General features: G+C 47.4%; 2 protein-coding genes across 3 annotated transcripts in view; one reads left to right on the forward strand and one right to left on the reverse strand.

Annotated features, from left to right (window-relative positions):
- pdrg1 (p53 and DNA-damage regulated 1) overlaps window positions 1-10,364 on the reverse strand; it is a 31,218-nt gene extending 20,854 nt beyond the window's left edge. Inside the window, exon 1 of the mRNA XM_071336977.1 lies at window positions 10,115-10,364. Coding sequence (XP_071193078.1) covers window positions 10,115-10,192 — 78 coding nt within the window. The 5' untranslated portion in view covers window positions 10,193-10,364. The remainder of the gene's footprint in view (window positions 1-10,114) is intronic.
- Window positions 10,365-13,499: 3,135 nt separating this feature from the next.
- LOC139536442 (protein phosphatase 1 regulatory subunit 3D-like) lies at window positions 13,500-15,820 on the forward strand. 2 transcript variants are annotated; one of them, XM_071336978.1, is made up of 2 exons: window positions 13,500-14,193; window positions 14,497-15,820. In XM_071336978.1, the coding sequence occupies exon 2, from the start codon at window positions 14,507-14,509 to the stop codon at window positions 15,611-15,613; it is 1,107 nt and encodes a 368-aa protein (XP_071193079.1). In that variant the 5' UTR covers window positions 13,500-14,193; window positions 14,497-14,506; the 3' UTR covers window positions 15,614-15,820. The 2 variants fall into 2 exon arrangements, with proteins under 2 accessions (XP_071193079.1, XP_071193080.1); XM_071336979.1 differs by having other exon boundaries at window positions 13,516-14,189.
- The last annotated feature ends 2,179 nt before the right edge of the window (window positions 15,821-17,999 follow it).

The following is a 17,999-nucleotide window of genomic DNA, read 5'->3' on the forward strand; positions in this document are numbered from 1 at the left end:
TACAGCACGACTGTCCAGGAACAGCTAGGGGAGTAACTACCAAGTATCAGGGTTACAGCACGACTGTCCAGGAACAGCTAGGGGAGTAACTACCAAGTATCAGGGTTACAGCACGACTGACCAGGAACAGCTAGGGAAGTAACTACCAAGTATCAGGGTTACAGCACTACTGTCCAGGAACAGCTAGGGAAGTAACTACCAAGTATCAGGGTTACAGCACGACTGACCAGGAACAGCTAGGGAAGTAACTACCAAGTATCAGGGTTACAGCACTACTGTCCAGGAACAGCTAGGGAAGTAACTACCAAGTATCAGGGTTACAGCACTACTGTCCAGGAACAGCTAGGGAAGTAACTACCAAGTATCAGGGTTACAGCACTACTGTCCAGTAACAGCTAGGGAAGTAACTACCAAGTATCAGGGTTACAGCACGACTGTCCAGTAACAGCTAGGGAAGTAACTACCAAGTATCAGGGTTACAGCACTACTGTCCAGGAACAGCTAGGGGAGTAACTACCAAGTATCAGGGTTACAGCACTACTGTCCAGGAACAGCTAGGGGAGTAACTACCAAGTATCAGGGTTACAGCACTACTGTCCAGGAACAGCTAGGGGAGTAACTACCAAGTATCAGGGTTACAGCACTACTGTCCAGTAACAGCTAGGGGAGTAACTACCAAGTATCAAGGGTTACAGCACTACTGTCCAGGAACAGCTAGGGGAGTAACTACCAAGTATCAGGGTTACAGCACTACTGTCCAGGAACAGCTAGGGGAGTAACTACCAAGTATCAGGGTTACAGCACTACTGTCCAGGAACAGCTAGGGGAGTAACTACCAAGTATCAGGGTTACAGCACTACTGTCCAGGAACAGCTAGGGGAGTAACTACCAAGTATCAGGGTTACAGCACGACTGTCCAGGAACAGCTAGGGGAGTAACTACCTAGTATCAGGGTTACAGCACTACTGTCCAGGAACAGCTAGGGGAGTAACTACCAAGTATCAGGGTTACAGCACGACTGTCCAGGAACAGCTAGGGGAGTAACTACCAAGTATCAGGGTTACAGCACTACTGTCCAGGAACAGCTAGGGGAGTAACTACCAAGTATCAGGGTTACAGCACTACTGTCCAGGAACAGCTAGGGGAGTAACTACCAAGTATCAGGGTTACAGCACTACTGTCCAGGAACAGCTAGGGGAGTAACTACCAAGTATCAGGGTTACAGCACGACTGTCCAGGAACAGCTAGGGGAGTAACTACCTAGTATCAGGGTTACAGCACTACTGTCCAGGAACAGCTAGGGGAGTAACTACCAAGTATCAGGGTTACAGCACGACTGTCCAGGAACAGCTAGGGGAGTAACTACCAAGTATCAGGGTTACAGCACGACTGTCCAGGAACAGCTAGGGGAGTAACTACCAAGTATCAGGGTTACAGCACGACTGTCCAGGAACAGCTAGGGGAGTAACTACCAAGTATCAGGGTTACAGCACTACTGTCCAGGAACAGCTAGGGGAGTAACTACCTAGTATCAGGGTTACAGCACTACTGTCCAGGAACAGCTAGGGGAGTAACTACCAAGTATCAGGGTTACAGCACTACTGTCCAGGAACAGCTAGGGGAGTAACTACCTAGTATCAGGGTTACAGCACTACTGTCCAGGAACAGCTAGGGGAGTAACTACCAAGTATCAGGGTTACAGCACGACTGTCCAGGAACAGCTAGGGGAGTAACTACCTAGTATCAGGGTTACAGCACTACTGTCCAGGAACAGCTAGGGGAGTAACTACCAAGTATCAGGGTTACAGCACGACTGTCCAGGAACAGCTAGGGGAGTAACTACCTAGTATCAGGGTTACAGCACTACTGTCCAGGAACAGCTAGGGGAGTAACTACCAAGTATCAGGGTTACAGCACGACTGTCCAGGAACAGCTAGGGGAGTAACTACCAAGTATCAGGGTTACAGCACTACTGTCCAGGAACAGCTAGGGGAGTAACTACCAAGTATCAGGGTTACAGCACGACTGTCCAGGAACAGCTAGGGGAGTAACTACCAAGTATCAGGGTTACAGCACGACTGTCCAGTAACAGCTAGGGGAGTAACTACCAAGTATCAGGGTTACAGCACTACTGTCCAGGAACAGCTAGGGGAGTAACTACCAAGTATCAGGGTTACAGCACTACTGTCCAGGAACAGCTAGGGGAGTAACTACCAAGTATCAGGGTTACAGCACGACTGTCCAGTAACAGCTAAAAGAAGTAACTACCAAGTATCAGGGTTACAGCACGACTGTCCAGTAACAGCTAGGGGAGTAACTACCAAGTATCAGGGTTACAGCACGACTGTCCAGTAACAGCTAAAAGAAGTAACTACCAAGTATCAGGGTTACAGCACTACTGTCCAGGAACAGCTTGAGAACTACCAAGTATCAGGGTTACAGCACGACTGTCCAGTAACAGCTAGGGGAGTAACTACCAAGTATCAGGGTTACAGCACGACTGTCCAGGAACAGCTTGAGAAGTAACTACCTAGTATCAGGGTTACAGCACGACTGTCCAGGAACAGCTAGGGGAGTAACTACCAAGTATCAGGGTTACAGCACTACTGTCCAGTAACAGCTTGAGAACTACCAAGTATCAGGGTTACAGCACGACTGTCCAGTAACAGCTAGGGGAGTAACTACCAAGTATCAGGGTTACAGCACGACTGTCCAGGAACAGCTTGAGAAGTAACTACCAAGTATCAGAGTTACAGCACGACTGTCCAGGAACAGCTTGAGAAGTAAATACCAAGTATCAGGGTTACAGCACGACTGTCCAGGAACAGCTTGAGAAGTAACTACCAAGTATCAGGGTTACAGCACGACTGTCCAGGAACAGCTTGAGAAGTAACTACCAAGTATCAGGGTTACAGCACGACTGTCCAGTAACAGCTAGGGGAGTAACTACCAAGTATCAGGGTTACAGCACTACTATCCAGGAACAGCTTGAGAAGTAACTACCAAGTATCAGGGTTACAGCACGACTGTCCAGGAACAGCTAGGGAAGTAACTACCAAGTATCATGGTTACAGCACGACTGTCCAGTAACAGCTAGGGAAGTAACTACCAAGTATCAGGGTTACAGCACGACTGTCCAGTAACAGCTAGGGGAGTAACTACCAAGTATCAGGGTTACAGCACGACTGTCCAGTAACAGCTAGGGGAGTAACTACCAAGTATCAGGGTTACAGCACGACTGTCTAGTAACAGCTAGGGAAGTAACTACCAAGTATCAGGGTTACAGCACGACTGTCCAGGAACAGCTAGGGGAGTAACTACCAAGTATCATGGTTACAGCACGACTGTCCAGTAACAGCTAGGGAAGTAACTACCAAGTATCAGGGTTACAGCACGACTGTCCAGTAACAGCTAGGGGAGTAACTACCAAGTATCAGGGTTACAGCACGACTGTCCAGTAACAGCTAGGGAAGTAACTACCAAGTATCAGGGTAACAGCACGACTGACCAGGAACAGCTTGAGAAGTAACTACCAAGTATCAGGGTTACAGCACGACTGTCCAGGAACAGCTAGGGAAGTAACTACCAAGTATCAGGGTTACAGCACGACTGTCCAGTAAGAGCTAGGGGAGTAACTACCAAGTATCAGGGTTACAGCACTACTATCCAGTAACAGCTAGGGAAGTAACTACCAAGTATCAGGGTTACAGCACGACTGACCAGGAACAGCTTGAGAAGTAACTACCAAGTATCAGGGTTACAGCACGACTGTCCAGGAACAGCTAGGGAAGTAACTACCAAGTATCAGGGTTACAGCACGACTGACCAGGAACAGCTTGAGAAGTAACTACCAAGTATCAGGGTTACAGCACGACTGTCCAGGAACAGCTTGAGAAGTAACTACCAAGTATCAGGGTTACAGCCGCAGTAAGAACATGCATACAACTCATGAAGCAACAGTTCATCAGTACTTATAATAAAAAAATAAAAAAATCTTTAGTTTTATAACTTTACATTTACAATCATTTGTGTAAAAATGAACAGTGAAATAAGACTCATGCACTGGCTTCAAAACAGAAGTCTAAACTCTCACGGTACGGTAGCTTAATGTACCAGTGGCGTAAGGTACTTCAGTAAAAATACTTTAAAGTACAACTTCAGTAGTTTTTGGGGGAATCTGTACTTTACTATTTATATTTTTGACAACTTTTACTTCACTACATTCCTAAAAAGAACGTTTTACTCCATACATTTTCCCTGACAACCAAAAGTACTCGATATATTTTGAATGCTTAGCAGGACAGGAAAATTGTCAAATTCGCACACTTATCAAGAGAACATCCCTGGTCATCCCTACTGCCTCTGATCTGGAGGACTCACTAAACAGAGAACATCCCTGGTCATCCCTACTGCCTCTGATCTGGCAGACTCACTGCTTTGTTTCTACATTATGTCTGAGTGTTGGAGTGTGACCCTGGCTATCTGTAAAAAAATAAAATAAAATTAAAACAAGAAAATTGTACCATCTGTTTGCTTAATATAAGGAATTTTAAATGAGTTGTACTTTTACTTTTGAGACTTGGGTATATTTTAGCAACTACATTTACTTTTGATACTTAAGTATATTTAAAACCAAATACTTTTACTCTAGTAGTATTTTACTGGGTGACTTTCACTTTTACTTGAGTCATTTTCTATTAAGGTATCTTTACTTTTATGATAATTGCACACTTTTTCCACCACTGGTAGTTGTGAGGTAAGAAACTGAAGACAAAAAAACAACTCAATGAAAACCGGCTAAACTATAACAGAACGCTTTTCCCCCACACCCACCCCACACCCACTCCTTCCCCACACCCACTCCTTCCCCACTCCTTCCCCACTCCTTCCCCACACCCACTCCTTCCCCACACCCACTCCTTCCCCACACCCACTCCTTCCCCACACCCACTCCTTCCCCACACCCACTCCTTCCCCACTCCTTCCCCACACCCACTCCTTCCCCACACCCACTCCTTCCCCACTCCTTCCCCACACCCACTCCTTCCCCACACCCACTCCTTCCCCACACCCACTCCTTCCCCACACCCACACCCACTCCTTCCCCACACCCACACCCACTCCTTCCCCACTCCTTCCCCACACCCACTCCTTCCCCACACCCACTCCTTCCCCACACCCACTCCTTCCCCACACCCACTCCTTCCCCACTCCTTCCCCACACCCACTCCTTCCCCACACCCACTCCTTCCCCACTCCTTCCCCACACCCACTCCTTCCCCACACCCACCTCAAACCCACTCCTTCCCCAAACCTTCCCCAAACCCACTCCTCCCCCACTCCTTCCCCACACCCACTCCTCCCCCACTCCTTCCCCAAACCCACTCCTTCCCCACACCCACTCCTTCCCCACACCCACTCCTTCCCCACACCCACCTCAAACCCACTCCTTCCCCAAACCTTCCCCAAACCCACTCCTTCCCCACACCCACTCCTTCCCCACACCCACTACTTTTCTTCGGTTGCCATTTCCGTGGTTTTCCAGAAAAATGTGTCTACTTTTGAAAACGATGTTGCGGGTGAAAATATATTGGTTGCAGATTGTTGGCCTACAAAATTGCACCGCGCTGCCATGGCATTTTTCTTAAAATATATATATTTTACCGTGACCTGCTGCTGACTATCAGGCAGTTAGCAGGCTGTTACGGAGGGAGGGAGGCAGGGGAGGGAGGGAGGGAGGGGAAGGGCAGAGGGGTGTGTGTGTGTGTGTGTGTGTGTGTGTGGGGGGAAGGGCAGAGGGGTGTGTGTGTGTGTGTATGGGGGGACGGGCAGAGGGGTGTGTGTGTGTGTGTGTGTGGGGGAAAGGGCAGAGGGGTGTGTGTGTGTGTGGGGGGGGAAGGGCAGAGGGGTGTGTGTGTGGGGGGAAGGGCAGAGGGGTGTGTGTGTGGGGGGGGAAGGGCAGAGGGGTGTGTCTGTGTGTGGGGGGGAGAGCAGAGGGGTGTGTGTGTGTGTGTGTGGGGGGGGGAAGGGCAGAGGGGTGTGTGTGTGTGTGTGGGGGGGGAAGGGCAGAGGGGTGTGTGTGTGTGTGGGGGGGGGAAGGGCAGAGGGGTGTGTGTGTGTGTGGGGGGGGGAAGGGCAGAGGGGTGTGTGTGTGTGTGTGTGGGGAAGGGCAGAGGGGTGTGTGTGTGTGTGTGTGGAAGGGCAGAGGGGTGTGTGTGTGTGTGTGTGTGTGGGGGAAGGGCAGAGGGGTGTGTGTGTGGGGGGGGGGGGAAGGGCAGAGGGGTGTGTGTGTGGGGGGGGGAAGGGCAGAGGGGTGTGTGTGTGTGTGTGTGGGGGGAAGGGCAGAGGTGTGTGTCTGTGTGTGGGGGGAAGGGCAGAGGGGTGTGTGTGTGTGGGGAAGGGCAGAGGGGTGTGTGTGTGTGGGGAAGGGCAGAGGGGTGTGTGTGTATGTGGGGGGGAAGGGCAGAGGGGTGTGTGTGTATGTGGGGGGGGAAGGGCAGAGGGGTGTGTGTGTATGTGGGGGGGGAAGGGCAGAGGGGTGTGTGTGTATGTGGGGGGGAAGGGCAGAGGGGTGTGGGTGTGTGTGTGTGTGTGTGTGGGGAAGGGCAGAGGGGTGTGTGTGTGTGTGGGGGGAAGGGCAGAGGGGTGTGTGTGTGTGTGGGGGGGAAGGGCAGAGGGGTGTGTGTGTGTGTGTGTGGGGAAGGGCAGAGGGGTGTGTGTGTGTGGGGAAGGGCAGAGGGGTGTGTGTGTGTGTGCTGAGAGTACTGGTTGAGAGAGAGTGCTGCAGCAGGAAGCCGATTCACGGAGACAGATCAGTACGCACGTCTGACCAGTTCTTTACCAGTTGTAGGTAGGCATTATGGACACACTCATTTCCAACCATTTCTCCATACAACATATGAATGCCCTAGAACTGATAACGGCGACAAAACAAAATGACTTTAAGGCGCACTACAGTGCTTTAAGAAAATTCGCTCAGGGGATGTGGTTTAAAGTAGACTACATTCTAATGTCAACATTTCTTATGGGAAGAACCGTATCAAGCGAAGGGTTTTTGACTCAGTTCTTGGGTCTGACGGAATGCGCCAGACGAAATTAGAAATGGAAGTCATGGAACTCCCTCGTTCTGTTATGGGGAAAAGTCCACAATGAAACTGGCATTTCTACCGTGCTCTGTGCTCGCAAACTGGAGCACGGGAGGGTCAGAGTATCAAAGAATGCGAAACGGAGAACGGAGGGCACTTCTCAATGAGTACTCTGTTTGTACATATTTTGAAGCAGGCCTCCACAAATCACCAGATATAACCGGAATTGAGATGGTTTGGGATGAGATGGACCGCAGTGTGAAGGAAAAGCGGCCAACAAGTGCTCAGCATGTGTGGGAACTCGTTCAAGACTGTTGGAAAAGCATTCCTCGTGAAGCTGGTTGAGAGAATGCCAAGAGTGTGCAAAGCTGTCATCAAGGCAAAGGGTGGCTACTTTGAAGAATATAAAATATATTTAGATTTGTTTAACACTTTTTTGGTTACTACATGATTCCATATGTGTTATTTTATAGTTTTGATGTCTTCACAATTATTCTACAATGTAGAAAATAGTCAAAATAAAAACCTTGGAATGAGTAGGTGTCCTAACTTTTGACTGGTACTGTAAAAATGGCACAATTGCAAGAAAATAGCCTAACATTCATTGTTTGAAGTTTGTCACAGAGATCGAGATCCTCTGTCCAACTTTCATCACTCAAACTCTCCTGTCGGATTTATCTATAGTTATGCACATACACAAACAGGATTTATTTACAATTATAAACTGGGTGGTTTGAGCCCTGAATGCTGATTGGTTGAAAGCTGTGGTATATCAGACCGTGTACCATGGGTATTCTTTTATTTATTTTTCACCTTTATTTAACCAGGTAGGCCAGTTGAGAACAAGTTCTCATTTACAACTGCGACCTGGCCAAGATAAAGCAAAGCAGTGTGACACAGACAACAATACACAGTTACACATAAACAAACATACAGTCAATAACACAGTAGAAAAAAAAGAGTCTATATTTAGTGTGTGCAAATGGCGTGAGGAGGTAAGGCAATAAATAGGCCATAGGAGCGAATAATTACAATTTAGCAGATTAACACTGGAGTGATAAATGAGCAGATGGTGATGTGCAAGTAGAAATACTGGTGTGCAAAAGAGCAGAAAAGTAAATAAAAACAATATGGGGATGAGGTAGGTAGATTGGGTGGGCTATTTACAGATGGACTATGTACAGCTGCAGCGATCAGTTAGCTGCTCAGATAGCTGATGTTTAAAGTTAGTGAGGGAAAAATAAGTCTCCAGCTTCAGCGATTCTTGAAATTCGTTCCAGTCATTGGCAGCAGAGAACTGGAATGAAAGACGACCAAAGGAGGAATTGGCTTTGGGGGTGACCAGTGAGATATACCTGCTGGAGCGCGTGCTACGGATGGGTGCTGCTATGGTGACCAGTGAGCTGAGATAAGGCGGAGCTTTACCTAGCATAGACTTATAGATGACCTGGAGCCAGTGGGTTTGGCGACGAATATGTAGCAAGGGCCAGCCGACTAGAGCATACAGGTCGCAGTGGTGGGTGGTATAAGGGGCTTTGGTAACAAAACGGATGGCACTGTGATAGACTGCATCCAGCTTGCTGAGTAGAGTATTGGAGGCTATTTTGTAAATGACATTGCAGAAGTCGAGGATCGGTAGGATAGTCAGTTTTACGAGGGTATGTTTGGCGGCGTGAGTGAAAGAGGCTTTGTTGCAAAATAATTTTGGATCGGAGATGTTTAATATGAGTCTGGAATATGAGTCTGGAAGGAGAGTTTACAGTAACCAGACACCTAGGTATTTGTAGTTGTCCACATATTCTAGGTCAGAACCGTCCAGAGTAGTGATGCTGGACGGTCGGGCAGGTGCGGGCAGCGAACGATTGAAAAGCATGCATTTGGTTTTACTAGCGTTTAAGAACAGTTGGAGGCCACGGAAGGAGTGTTGTATGGCATTGCAGCTCGTCTGGAGGTTAGTTAACAGTCTCCAAAGAAGGGCCAGAGGTATACAGAATGGTGTCATCTGCATAGAGGTGGATCAGAGAATCACCAGCAGCAAGAGCGACATCATTGATATATACAGAGAAAAGAGTCGGCCTGAGAATTGACAAAAACTATTTTTTGTTTACTGTTGGTAACCAGTTTATCATAGCAATCAGGCACCTCAGGGGTTTGTGGTACATGGCCTAAGAACAGCACTTAGCCGTGGTATATTGGCCATATACCACATCTCCCTGGGCCTTATGGCTTAATCATAACAGTCAAACAAGTTAAATCGACATCTATTGATGGAAAATGATTTGGTGAGTTTAAAAAGGGCTAATTATCTTTTCTCTTGAGACATATTCTTGTTCTGACTTGCGTAGTTAAATAAAGGTTAAATAAAGAAAATAAATAATTGAACCCCCCCCCCAAAAAAAACTCTTACTGCAAAAAAAATTAAATACATGTATGCGTGTTTTCAGGTCGAGTTTTGAGGGGTCATTGTGCATAAAATTCTTGCTACACCTGGCAACCCTGAACTCTCCCATACTAAAAAGTCGCCATATTGAGTTGCAGCTACCCCCTTTTCTCCCCTAGTTGACTAAATTAAAATGGTGGGAGCCCTCGATGGACCCGTCCATGCTAATACGGCCTTTTGGCCACTAGAGGCCTCTATCATTCTCTATGGTACAAACCGGTCGCCGGGGAAAACGAGTGTATAACCGGCTGTGCATATCAAGCCGAGCCGATAGTGCCGAGCTCCATAAAGCCCACTCGCGGTTGCCCAGGCTACGTGCGACCAAACATGTCCCGGTGATTCCCCCAAAAACACGCCATTCGATACAGCTACGACTTTTTCATAGTACGTTAGGAGAATTAAGGGGGAAAAGTCCCTTGTATCGAAGTGGCGTGTTTTTAGGGAGTCCAATGGCTCGCTAGCTGTCCGCTAGCAAGCTAGCTTCCCAGCCAACGTTTGGTCAAATTACAACCGATTTAATTAGCCTGCGAGCTAGCATCATGGACAGTAACCGTGTTCGTACAAAGTATTTTGAATTACCAAGCATTACCTGTTGTTTGTTTGCAAGAACATCCTCTGCTGCCTCTTCAACTTGGGTCAGATATTGTAAAATTCGTTCCGCCTCCATGATAGCTGTGTGTTACAACAAAAATATGTCCTACGTGCAGCAAGTACTTCACAACATATATGTTCCCATTATAAAACAACTGACCCTAAAGGATGACTGAAGTCTTAAAGATCAATGAATATGTTCTCATTGAACCAAAGACACAAATACGTTTATTTTCTTCTTCTTCTGTGGATTTCATATGGCGGTTGGCAACCAACTTTAAAGTGCATTACCTCCACCAATTGGACTGGAGTGTGGACCAGAGACAGTGAATGGCATTTCTAGGGAGTTTTTCCTATCCACCGTGCTTCTACACCTGCATTGCTTGCTGTTTGGGGTTTTAGGCTGGGTTTCTGTACAGCACTTATAATGTAAGAAGGGCTATATAAATACATTTGATTTAATTTGATTTGATTTGTGAACACCTCAGACATGGTGTTAATATCAAACACAGAACACCTCAGACATGGTGTTAATATCAAACACAGAACACCTCAGACATGGTGTTAGTATCAAACAGCTTTGCACACTCTTGGCATTTTCTCAACCAATTTCATGATGTAGTCACCTGGAATGCATTTCAAAAACAGGTGTGCCTTGTTAAATGTTAATTTGTGGAATTTATTTCCTTCTTAATGTGTTTGAGCCAATAAGTTGTGCTGTGACAAGGCAGGTGTGGTATACAGAAGATAGCCCTATTTGGTAAAAGGCCAAGTCCATATTATGGCAAGAACAGCTCAAATAAGCAAAGACTTTAAGAGATGTACAACGTGAGACCAAGAGACAGATACTGGTGGACAAGGAGGCACACAAGCAAAGTGTGGCGAGGACCCTCTCCTCAGGAAACTCAAGGGTGGCCTGGCATGGGATTAAATCCATGACTAATGCTCCCCCACATAGGCAGGGGAAAAACCATGCTGACCTTGAGAGACCTGAGGACCAGAACATGGCTAACCAGGCCAGAACACGGCTAACCAAAACTGACCTTGGGAGACATGAGGGCCAGAACACGGCTAACCAAAACTGACCTTGGGAGACATGAGGGCCAGAACACGGCTAACCGGGCCAGAACACGGCTAACCAATACAGACCTTAGGAGACATGAGTGTGGCCCAGGCCCAGAAAAAATTAGTGGGCATGTTTTTCCACTGCTCCAGAGTCCAATGGCGGCGAGCTTTACACCACTCCAGCCGACTCTTGGCATTGTGCATGGTGATCTTAGGCTTGTATGCGGCTGCTCTGCCATGGAAACCCATTTCATGAAGCTTGCGACGAACAGTTCTTGTGCTGACGTTGCTTCTAGAGGGTTGCAACCGAGGACAGACGATTGTTACGCGCAACGTGCTTCAGTACTCCCGTTCTGTGATCTTGTGTGGCCTACCACTTCGCGGCTGAGCCATTGTTTCTCCTAGACATTTCCACTTCACAATAACAGCACTTACAGTTGACAGGGGCAGGCATAGCAGGGCAGACATTTTACGAACTGATTGGAAAGGTTTCATCCTGTGACGGTGCCACGTTGAATGTCACTGAGCTCTTCAGTATGGGGCCATTCTACTGCCAATGTTTGTCTATGGAGATTGCATGACTGTGTGCATCGATTTTATACACCTGTCAGCAACGAGTGTATAATAGCCGAATCCACTCATCTCTTATAGAACATGCCTTGGGGAAAAAACAGAGAACTTGCTATATATAGTTTCTATTTGGCTCTGGGTCCATGCTCCAGCAGCACAGTTCACACTACATTCCACTCGTCCCTGAAACCCCAATGGGAGGCTCATGTAGCCAAATGTCAAAGGCTGAGCACATCAAAGCTGAAGCAATGCATATCCTAAACAAAACACAATCAAATTGCAGTGTGCATTCATGTTACTCTCATAACCCATGTATGAGCCACCAGTTACACCCAGTGGTCTGTAAATTACATGGAAGGATGGTATTTTGCTGGAAAAGGAACCTGAAATAATTGGTCTTGTCCTGACATTTAAACCTAATATTTGTCTCCATAAGGGTGTTTGCAGGGGGGACATTGAAGCTGAGAGAGAGCAAGAGAGAGAGAGAGAGAGAGAGAGAGAGAGAGAGAGAGAGAGAGAGAGAGAGAGAGAGAGAGAGAGAGAGAGAGAGAGAGAGAGAGAGAGAGAGAGAGAGAGAGAGAGAGAGAGAGAGAGAGAGAGAGAGAGAGAGAGAGAGAGAGAGAGAGAGAGAGAGAGAGAGAGAGAGAGAGAGAGAGAGAGAGAGAGAGAGAGAGAGAGAGAGAGAGAGAGAGAGAGAGAGAGAGAGAGAGAGAGAGAGAGAGAGAGAGAGAGAGAGAGAGAGAGAGAGAGAGAGAGAGAGAGAGAGAGAGAGAGAGAGAGAGAGAGAGAGAGAGAGAGAGAGAGAGAGAGAGAGAGAGAGAGAGAGAGAGAGAGAGAGAGAGAGAGAGAGAGAGAGAGAGAGAGAGAGAGAGAGAGAGAGAGAGAGAGCGAGAGAGAGAGAGAGAGAGAGAGAGAGAGAGAGAGAGAGAGAGAGAGAGAGAGAGAGAGAGAGAGAGAGAGAGAGAGAGAGAGAGAGCAAGAGAGAGAGACAGAGAGAGACAGAGAGAGAGAGAGAGAGAGAGAGACCCACAGCTAAGAAAAGCCTTGACTATATACAGACTCAGTGAGCATAGCCTTTGCTGTTGAGAAAGGTCACCATAGGCAGACCTGGCTCTCAAGAGAAGACAGGCTATGTGCAACACCGCCCACAAAATGAGGTGGAAACTGAGCTGCACTTTCTAACCTGCTGCCAAATGTATGACCATATTAGAGACACATATTTCTCTCAGATTACACAGATCCACAAAGAATTCGAGAACAAATCAAATTTTTACAAACTTCCATATCTACTGGGTGAAATAGCAGTGTGCAATCCCAGCAGCAAAATGTGTGACCCGCTGCCACAAGAAAAGGTCAACCAGTGGGTCAGAAACACTAACGTAAATCCAACCTATATTTATCTGCCCATTTATTTCCCCCGTCATTCGAACATTCTACTATTGGCACATTGTCACAACACTATACATTGTTTATATAACATTTTAAATGTAATAGTACATGTTTTAACTGCTAGTAATATAATATTTTAAACGTTGTTATTATCTGATTGTATTCAGCTTTGTTTTGTTTAATTCACTTTGTTGGTATTTGTTGTTTTGTTTATTGTTTATTTCACTTGCTTTCGCAATGTAAACACATCTCCCATGCCAATTAAGCCCCTTAGAGAGAGAAAGAGAGACAGAGAGAGAGAGAGAGAGAGAGAGAGAGAGAGAGAGAGAGGGGGTGGGGCTTAGGATCAGCTAAGCTGGACAGCAGTAAAGAGGACAAGGCAGCAGCTGGACACCAGTACAGAGGACAAGGCAGCAGCTGGACACCAGTACAGAGGGCAAGGCAGCAGCTGGACAGCAGTACAGAGGACAAGGCAGCAGCTGGACAGCAGTACAGAGGACAAGGCAGCAGCTGGACACCAGTACAGAGGACAAGGCAGCAGCTGGACACCAGTACCGAGGACAAGGCAGCAGCTGGACACCAGTACAGAGGACAAGGCAGCAGCTGGACACCAGTACCGAGGACAAGGCAGCAGCTGGACAGCAGTACAGAGGACAAGGCAGCAGCTGGACAGCAGTACAGAGGACAAGGCAGCAGCTGGACACCAGTACAGAGGACAAGGCAGCAGCTGGACACCAGTACAGAGGACAAGGCAGCAGCTGGACAACAGTACAGAGGACAAGGCAGCTGGTCAGCAGTACAGAGGACAAGGCAGCAGCTGGACAGCAGTACAGAGGACAAGGCAGCAGCTGGACAGCAGTACAGAGGACAAGGCAGCAGCTGGACAGCAGTACAGAGGACAAGGCAGCTGGACAGCAGTACAGAGGACAAGGCAGCAGCTGGACACCAGTACAGAGGACAAGGCAGCAGCTGGACAGCAGTACAGAGGACAAGGCAGCTGGACAGCAGTACAGAGGACAAGGCAGCTGGTCAGCAGTACAGAGGACAAGGCAGGTGAAACAGAGAATGATGTTTGGTTCTATCTGTTTAAGGGATACTGTTACTGGGTAGGTAAACATACAGATTTATTTTCTGTGTTTCCACGTTGACTAAGCTGCTATATTTACATGCATTTTAAGGGCTTATAGAATCTATTTCCCAAAGCATGTTATTTGTGAGCATGTAGAGTTTAATAGTTTTAACTAGAAGATGACTGTGTTGTTTTGGTTCTCCTATAACCTAGTCTTCAGGCTGGATGACATCAGTTATCCTGCTATAACAGTGTATTAACAGTGTTGTGTTGTGTTGTCTGTTCAGTCCTGTTTCGATGATGAGCAGCATGGCCAGCGTGGGGAGGCCCAAAGCAGTGTCTCATTGTGTCGTTGGGAAGGAGAAGGAGAGGACATGGTCTCGTGACAACGACAGGCTGAAAACAGTGTCTCCTTGCATCAAAGGAAAACCCAGAGCTGTCTCTCCAGGCATGATAGGGGAGCAGAGGGCAGTGCCTCCTTGGAGGCCAGAGTCGATGTCTCCAGGTGTGATAGGAAGAGATAGGGCATGGTCCCTTGGTGTGCTCCAGACCACCAGCGGCTACAGCAGTGTGACCCCATGCCAGACCACTACTAAGACTCTCCGAGTGACGGACATCTTGGACTCCAAACCAGAGCCAACCAAGGCCCCTGTCAAGATCCGGCCCCCCAGCCCACGTCCCCCACCCCCCAAGGAGCCCATTTTCAGTCGCAACCTGTCCAGTGACCCTCCCGTCCAGCCCATCATAAGACGTAGGGCCCAGTCTTTGCCCTCGGTCCACGAGAGAATTAGAGACCGCCAGGTACGCTTCGTGGACTCCTTGGGGCTGGAGCTGGAGGAAGTCAAGGTGTTCAGCAACGGAGAGGAGCCTCGGATTCCCGCCCACGTCTTCTCCAGACTTCTCATGAGCGCTGAGATGAACTCAGGGCGGTCCCTGGAGCTTTCCTTGCCTTACTTCAAACCCTGTTTTCCCGAAAACACGGGCTCCCAGCCGGGATTCGTTAAGCGTCTGGTGGAGCAGGTCGTCTCTCTGGACCAGGTCTTGTGTTCTGAGCTGGGCATCATCGGCAAGGTGCAGGTCCTCAACCTGGCCTTCAACAAGGAGGTGACGATCCACTACTCCTTCACCAACTGGAGGAGCAGTGCTGAGACCAGAGCCTGCTGGGTGGCTACCCTCCACAGGGATCAGATGGAGGGACCAGAGTCTGATGTATTCCGGTTCCGTCTGCCCGTCCCGCCCTTCATCCTGCTGCCTGGAGCCCAGCTGGAGTTCGCTGTGTGTTACAGAGTGATGGGAGCTGAGTACTGGGACAACAACGATGGGAACAACTACAAACTGTCCTGTCACAGCTACACACTCACTGTGCCCCGGGAATGTGAGAACAGCATGGTGCACTACACCTGACTGGCCACTAGGGGGAGGCAACCAGAGCTGTAGAGCGATAGAACTCTGTTTCATAGAGGTCAATGGGGAGGAAGACAACACAGCGGCGGCAAATGGTTTGACGGTACACAGATCTGCCTGTAGGAATAGAAGAGAAAATGAAACAAGCCATTCTCCTTATTAAAAAATAGTATTAAAGGTATTTAAAGACATTGGTGAATAAAAAAATAGAGTAAAAGTAATTGAAGGGAAAGCTGATAAAGACATACCCAAGACGACTCAAAGCTGATAAAGACATACCCAAGACGACTCAAAGCTGATTCAGACATACCCAAGACGACTCAAAGCTGATTCAGACATACCCAAGACGACTCAATGCTGATAAAGACATACCCAAGACGACTCAAAGCTGATTCAGACATACCCAAGACGACTCAAAGCTGAAACAGACATACCCAAGACGACTCAAAGCTGATACAGACATACCCAAGACGACTCAAAGCTGATAAAGACATACCCAAGACGACTCAAAGCTGATAAAGACATACCCAAGACGACTCAAAGCTGATACAGACATACCCAAGACGACTCAAAGCTGATAAAGACATACCCAAGACGACTCAAAGCTGATACAGACATACCCAAGGCGACTCAAAGCTGATAAAGACATACCCAAGACGACTCAAAGCTGATTCAGACATACCCAAGACGACTCAAAGCTGATTCAGACATACCCAAGACGACTCAAAGCTGATTCAGACATACCCAAGACGACTCAATGCTGATAAAGACATACCCAAGACGACTCAATGCTGATAAAGACATACCCAAGACGACTCAAAGCTGATTCAGACATACCCAAGACGACTCAATGCTGATAAAGACATACCCAAGACGACTCAATGCTGATAAAGACATACCCAAGACGACTCAATGCTGATAAAGACATACCCAAGACGACTCAAAGCTGATAAAGACATACCCAAGACGACTCAAAGCTGATTCAGACATACCCAAGACGACTCAAAGCTGATTCAGACATACCCAAGACGACTCAAAGCTGATTCAGACATACCCAAGACGACTCAAAGCTGATTCAGACATACCCAAGACGACTCAATGCTGATAAAGACATACCCAAGACGACTCAAAGCTGATTCAGACATACCCAAGACGACTCAAAGCTGAAACAGACATACCCAAGACGACTCAAAGCTGATTCAGACATACCCAAGACGACTCAATGCTGATAAAGACATACCCAAGACGACTCAATGCTGATAAAGACATACCCAAGACGACTCAATGCTGATAAAGACATACCCAAGACGACTCAAAGCTGATTCAGACATACCCAAGACGACTCAAAGCTGAAACAGACATACCCAAGACGACTCAAAGCTGATTCAGACATACCCAAGACGACTCAATGCTGATACAGACATACCCAAGACGACTCAAAGCTGATTCAGACATACCCAAGATGACTCAAAGCTGATACAGACATACCCAAGGTGACTCAAAGCTGATAAAGACATACCCAAGACGACTCAAAGCTGATTCAGACATACCCAAGATGACTCAAAGCTGATTCAGACATACCCAAGACGACTCAATGCTGATACAGACATACCCAAGACGACTCAAAGCTGATTCAGACATACCCAAGATGACTCAAAGCTGATACAGACATACCCAAGACGACTCAAAGCTGATAAAGACATACCCAAGACGACTCAAAGCTGATTCAGACATAATCAAGACGACTCAAAGCTGATACAGACATACCCAAGACGACTCAAAGCTGATTCAGACATACCCAAGACGACTCAAAGCTGATAAAGACATACCCAAGACGACTCAAAGCTGATAAAGACATACCCAAGACGACTCAAAGCTGATACAGACATACCCAAGACGACTCAAAGCTGATTCAGACATACCCAAGACGACTCAAAGCTGATAAAGACATACCCAAGACGACTCAATGCTGATTCAGACATACCCAAGATGACTCAAAGCTGTAATCGCCAACAAAAGCATATTGCAAATTATAAACTGGGTGGTTCGAGCCCTGAATGCTGATTGGCTGACAGCCGTGGTATATCAGACTGTATACCATGGGTATGACAAAACAGACATTTTTACTGCTCTATTTATGTTGGTAAACAGTTTATAATAACGATACGGCACCTCGGCCAATATACAGCAGTATATATACAATATACAGCAGTGTCACCCTGTGTGACATACGGCCAATATAACACGGCTAAGGGGTGTCTCCGGGTTGTGTTGTGTCGCGTTGTGCCTAAGAACAGCACCAAGCCGTGGTATATTGGCCATATACCACACCCCTTCAGGCCTTATTGCTTAAGTATTCTACAAAGTATTGACTCAGGGGTACGAA

This window comes from Salvelinus alpinus, chromosome 12, assembly GCF_045679555.1.
Source record: "Salvelinus alpinus chromosome 12, SLU_Salpinus.1, whole genome shotgun sequence".
NCBI lineage: Eukaryota > Metazoa > Chordata > Actinopteri > Salmoniformes > Salmonidae > Salvelinus > Salvelinus alpinus.